The sequence below is a fragment of the Rhincodon typus genome, chromosome 8 (assembly GCF_021869965.1).
Source record: "Rhincodon typus isolate 14 chromosome 8, sRhiTyp1.1, whole genome shotgun sequence".
NCBI classification, from domain to species: Eukaryota; Metazoa; Chordata; class Chondrichthyes; order Orectolobiformes; family Rhincodontidae; genus Rhincodon; species Rhincodon typus.
Genome location: NC_063339.1, coordinates 1,635,625 through 1,641,948, shown reverse-complemented (window position 1 = coordinate 1,641,948; position 6,324 = coordinate 1,635,625). Strand labels below are relative to the sequence as shown.

Sequence of the window (6,324 nt, the reverse complement as noted above, 5' to 3'; positions counted from 1 at the left end):
CAATCAATCAAACAGGTTTATGGGGAGAAGGCAGGAGAATGCCGTTGAGAAATGTATCAGCCATGATCAAATGTTGGAGCAGACTTCATGGGCCAAATGGCCTAATTCTTCAGCTTTGTTTATGCTCAACGGTCTATCCCAACACCGTAGTCACACCGTGCTGTCTGCACTTGTGGTGATGCCAAGTGGATAACAAATGGAGAAGTGTTTTTATTGTAACCCACTCTTGTGAAAAGGAACAACAGTTAGGAAGCCCATACAATTTAAAAACACAAGAAATAGGAGCAGGAATAGACCACTTGGCGTGTTGAACTTGCTCCACCATTCAAAATGATCATGGCTGATCTTGAAATTCAACTTCAGTTTTCTGCCCACTCTGTCACCACCCTGTGTACAATTGTAGGAAGATTTTCTTCTGACCTGCTTTGCCAAAGTTTATCACAACCTCTTTGCTGTTTCCATAGATTGAATGTCTCCCAGGACTAATTTGCATGTTCTTTCATCACCTTTGTGCTGTATTCTTTTAACATCCTTTCCTGCCAACTTATTCAACATTTCTATTTTTATGCCGCAATATTAATTTGTGACTGAGGGATCTGAGCCATTGAACACAGAGACCAATTCACCTGGAACAATGTGTCAACTGTGAAAACTTCAATTAAATCAGCTCCGACTGAGGAACTGGAATCGTTCCTCTTAAAGTTCTGTCAAATACACCAGCTTCCCATGGTTAGTTGTGTATGGGCATTACCTCCTGGAGTGTGGCAAGGTCCCATTTGGCCTAAGCCCTGGGACAGTTTGACTAGATTGCCTTATTATTAAAGTTAGAATTCTCTTGATTCTATTGCTGTACATGGAGCCAATCAGAATTTGTTAATAATTGTCAACAATTTTCTTTCAAGGTGCACATACAAAGGATAAAGGAGCATGGATTGTCAAACCAGTTGCATCTTCTAGGGGCCGTGGAGTCTACTTGGTCACAAATGTAAGTCTTTGACAGATATGGGAAGGCTGATGATATATCAGCTGCTGTGATCCTGACCCCACACAGGTCAGTAAATCACTGATTTAGATTTTGCCAGTTTTTGAATGCATCTGTCTCAGCTGGATGGAATTGTGGATGCCATAATCTGTCTTATGTCCCAAACTCATTGCCTGTGGTGATGACTCATGGCCTAATGCTGATAAGTGTGCCTTCCTGCTGTCAGAGTTCCAACTTCTGAACCTTGTCGAAAGTCCATCTTTATGGATGACTGATGAGTACAAAAGTGAGATTGACTGTGGTACCGTCGGTGCTAAAACTATCTTGCCCAAATTTGATTCTGTAACTTCTTCCTCTAACCTTTCTACAGCCACAGGACTTCACAAAATATTTCTCAGTTAATGAGACACTGTTTGTAGTGTAGTTACTCCTGTAATTCAAAAAGTATGGGAACTAATTTTGTGGAAGCTTGCTGTGCACAAGCAGCAGTGTAATTATAATCAGATGATTTGCTTTGGTGATATCAGTTGAACAAGAAAGGTTGACCAGGAAAGGTGAGAATGTGAGATCTGAGCCATAGCTAGTAGCTCAGGATTTCCTATTTCTCTATGTTGGTAAACTCCTATCTCAGTCGCATTCTTTTAACCTCAATTAGCAGATTTCTGCAGAATTTCTTCATAACTCAGTCCCTGTGATACTAGGGATCACCCTTTTAGGGCTTGCGTTAGAATGTCTTCGTTTCCATGTCTTAAATTCCTCTCACTGATCTGATCCTAAGCAATAAATGTTAAATGGTAGTTTACTGAAGTGTACTTCACCAGATGGTCACCACCATTCCGTTGTATCACACTCAAATCTTGGTCCTTATTTTTCTTTCTGATGTTTAGCCTAACCAGATTGCAACAGATGAGAGTATCTTAGTTTCACGTTACATCCGCTCGCCACTACTAATCGATGGTAAGTTGTACTTTTCAGTAGCATGCATTGCACTTTTTTTGGCTTTATTTGGTTGTGCTTTCTTCTTGTTCCTAAATTACAAACGCAAGATAAAATGCTTACTTTGTTCCCACCCTATCTTCATATGGATATGGACTCATATGGCTCGTTCAGGAGTGATGTTAGACCTTTTCATTGATGGCTGCATGATTAATGGCCATCACTTTGCCCCAAAAGTTAGAGTTTTGTTTTGCCTCCTACAATTAGGAGGTGCATTCAAGAAGCAGCACATGAAGTAGTCACATGAATGAGGGTTTTGTCCAATTTTGTTAAATATCCTTCTGTAAACCAGGCCAGTTGTAACAACTTGCTGTTCTGACCCAGTACTAAATTGTTTCTCAAGATAATACTGTCCCATAAACTCTCTGTTCATGCTGCATCATGCGTTGCTTCCCCTCTCTCTTCATTCATTTTTGAGCTGTGTTAGTTGCTGATGCAGTCTGTATTTATTATCCACCCATAATTCACCTGAGTTTGATTCATCCTTAGTGGCTGCCTTTTCTATGAATGTAGACTATTTCTTGACATCTCTGATTACAATGAGGGGATAGCTTTCACTTGTATGCTGATAATACCAAACACGATCTTCCTGCTATCCCTCTTGAACTTTACACTACACTGATTCACTCTATTGTGCAAACTTTAAGTCTTACACAGACTTATTTGATCTCTTGACTCGGCCTTCATTTATTTAGCCGCCTCCTTTTGGTCCACTTTGAGATGATCAGACCTCCTTATGTGAAATTGTCTCCTTAAACATCTGTTCACCAATATTTCTCAGAGATAGCAAGAACTGCAGATGCTGGAGTCCGAGGTAAGTGTGGAGCTGGAAGAACACAGTAGGCCAGGCAGCATCAGAGGAGCAGGGAAGTTGACATTTCGCGTCAGGACCCTTCTTCAGAAATGGGCTATTTCTGAAGAAGGGTCCCAACCCGAAACGTCAAGTTTCCTGCTCCTCTGATGCTGCCTGGCCTGCTGTGTTCCTCCAGCTCCACATTGTTATCACCAACATCTCTATCTCTTTTATTTTAGGACCTTCCTTTAAAACCAACATCTTGAACAAGTTTGTGTCATCTCTTCCTGTATCTCCTTCCTTGACTTTACCTCCTTTTTTTTCACTTTCCTCTGTTTGAAGATACTGTACCTAAGCTAGTTTTTCTTTATTGCTTACACTGAAAGGAAGCTTTTTGCCTGATCTTTTTGTTTCAGCTTTTCGTTAGACTGGTGCAGAAAAATGTCTCGCTGTCTGCACTCACAAATATTAAATTTCCTTTAATGATGCAATGATGACCTGCTCCCACCAATCCTTGTGCTATCGTATTCCATGCATCCAACAATCCTAAACGCAAAGAAATTTTTTCCAACCTCCCGAAACCCTTCCTAACATTAATTTTAAGTGATTGACCCCATGTTACTGACATAGTCTTTTCTTATTCACTCTCAAATATCCCTTATTAAAGTATATGTCTTAATTTTTTCACATCTGCTACAGAAGAGCATCGCAGAGTGGTTGTGTATATTGTGTGCAATGAAATTGTCAATGTGTTTGATTTTGCTTTATGTAAATACAGAGGAAACCTTCATGGAAATTGAATTATATTTTGACTGATATTGTGAAAGTTTATGATATCACATTATTTATAAACTTGGGTACTAACGTGGACAGATCCATTTATAGCTTTGAAGTTGATTTTGTATTTCTATATTGAGCGGGGTTAATAAGGAAAGGAGTTAGTTCCATTTTTGAAGTCTGAAAGTGATGACAGGGTGCCTGAATATTTGTTTACATGCATAACCAAAGCAAAAGCAAATTATGAGCTTACAAGCCAGATATCACTTTTTGGGATTGTCCAATACTCCACTTGTTCTAGCTTGTGAAGTCCAAAATGACTAACTGGTCCCAACTTTTTTTCCTGTTAGCTGGCCAATTCTTTACCCGTGCTACTATGGCACCCACTACACTACGTTGTTACCTTTTACATGAATCTCTGCTGAGATCATAACATATCTCAGCACAGACAGCAATAAAGATAGAGGCTCTTTGTCACCAATGCTGTTTGGATGTGAGGTTAGTTGAGGAATGATTGTTGGGTAACACACCAGGCAAACCCAATCAGTCAAAATGTTCATGTGTGCAAGCTGACAGGCACCTGTTTCTCATTTTACTACTCTAGACTTCTTTTGTTCATTTTGCAGGTAGAACCTACAATCTTCTGTCTTGGAGGCAAGTGTGTTCCCCTCTGAGCCAGTCTGTCACTCTGCAGCAAGGGGAAGTTGAGTCAGCTGTATTCTTGACCAGAATGGTATAGCAAGTGTGGAGGTATTGGAGGGCTTGGCAGATTTAAAAAGGACAAACCCGTAGGTCTGGATGAATTGTATCCTAGGCTGTTGTGGGAGATGAGGGAAGAAATTATAGGAGCCCTGACCCAAATTTTTAAATAGTCTCTGGCCACAGAGGAGGTTCCAGAGGACTGGAGGACAGTGAATGTGGTTCCACTTTACAAGAAGAATGGTAGAGATAGACCAGGGAACGATGGACCAGTGAGTGTCACATCAGTGAGAGGAGAACTATTGGAGAAAACAGTGAAGGAGAAAATGAATCTTTAACTAGAGAGACAAAGTTTGATCAGGGATAGTCAACATTGCTTTAACCCTGATAAATGTGAGGTGATACACTTTCAAAGAAGCAACAAGACCAGGGAGCACTCCATGAATGGCAGAACACTGGGAATCTGAGGAACAGAGGGATCTTGGGCGCTTGTCCTCCGATCACTGAAGGTAGAAGGACAGGTTAATGGAGTAATTGAGAAGGCATATGTGATGCTTGTCTTTATCAGTCACGTGTTGGATTATAAGAGAAGGGGGTTTATGTTAGAGCTGTTATATTATGTTAGAGAATTTGGACAGGCCATAGCTGAAGTACTGTGTACAGTTCTGGTCTCTACACGATCGGAAGAATGTAATTGCACTGGAGGGGATGAAAAGGAGATTCACCAGGATGTTGCCTGGGATGGAGCAGTTTATCTACGAAGGGAGGCTGGATAAACAAGTGTTGCTTCTTCGGAGCAGAGAAAATTGATAGAGGTCTATAAGATTGAGGGGCATGGACCAGGTGGATAGAAAGCAGCTGCTCCCCATTATTGGAGGGTCAATAACAAGGGGCCATAATTTTAAAGTGAAAGGCAGAAGGTTTAGAGGGGATTTGAGGAAAAGCTTTTTTACCCAGATGGTGGGGGAATGCACTGTTTGAGAGAGTAGTTGAGGTGGGAAGCCTCACAACCTTTAAAAAGCACTTGGATGAGCATTTGAAGTGTCCTAGCATGCAAGGCTATGGGACTAATGTAGGTAGTAGTATGTTTTTGATGGTTCAGGCTTGATGCACCAAAGGGCCTCCTCTATACTGTATAATTCTATGATTCTGTGTTAGTTATAGTGTGACCACCTGTGGAGTTATATGCTTTATTTTTGCCATTTACAGACTTTAAGTTTGATGTGCGATTATATGTCTTAGTGACATCCTACGATCCTCTAGTGGTTTATCTCTATGAAGAAGGATTGACAAGGTAGGAAAGTTTTAATATTTACACCAATTATACATGACTAGAAGGTGCATATGTCCTGTGTGACAATGTTTTCTCAACAACTTGCATTTATATGTCTTTTAAGGCAGAGGCTTCCAGAGTCAAGAGGAAAACAGATGGTCTCATTAGACACAAGAGAAGAGGTGGGCTATTAAGCCCATTGAGACTCCTCTGCCGTTCAGTGAGATTATTAGAAGATCTAATAATCCTCAACTCCACTTTCCTGATTTTGCTTCATTAGCCTTTGATTCCCTTACTGGTTAAAAATCTTACTGTCTGATAGGTGGAGGCTCAGGTGGTGTTGAGGCAATGGGGGAACTGCAGAAGGACTTGGACATGCTCAGAGAGTAGGCAAAGAAGTGGCAGATGGGATACAACGGCAAAGTGTGAAATTATATACTTTGGTATACTTTTACTAAACTTTTACTATACTTTTTTACTAGAAGTAAAAGGCCAGGGAAAAATTAATTGCTTTTAGATGCGCATAGTGCTCAAACTAAATAAATGGAATAACTGCCCAAATACAGGGCCATTACAGAGACATGGTTACAAGGAGATCAAAGCTGGGAACTAAATATTCAGGGGTATGTAACTTTCAAAAGGATAAGCAGATAAGAGAGGGTAGTGTGTAGATTTTATTTTATTCATTCATAGCATGAGGGCATCACTGGCTAGGCAGCATTTATTGCCCATCCCTAATTGCCCAGAGGGCAATTGAGAGTCAACTACATTGTTGTGGGTCTGGCGTCACATGTAGGCCAGACT

At 40.7% G+C, this 6,324-nt stretch overlaps 1 protein-coding gene across 1 annotated transcript in view; it reads left to right on the top strand.

Annotated features, from left to right (window-relative positions):
• The first annotated feature begins 336 nt into the window (after positions 1 to 336).
• Positions 337 to 6,324, top strand: part of LOC109922314 (tubulin polyglutamylase TTLL5-like) — a 343,698-nt gene continuing 337,710 nt past the window's right edge. The window contains exons 1-4 of the mRNA XM_048599989.1: positions 337 to 391; positions 903 to 985; positions 1,870 to 1,939; positions 5,457 to 5,541. Coding sequence (XP_048455946.1) covers positions 337 to 391; positions 903 to 985; positions 1,870 to 1,939; positions 5,457 to 5,541 — 293 coding nt within the window. The remainder of the gene's footprint in view (positions 392 to 902; positions 986 to 1,869; positions 1,940 to 5,456; positions 5,542 to 6,324) is intronic.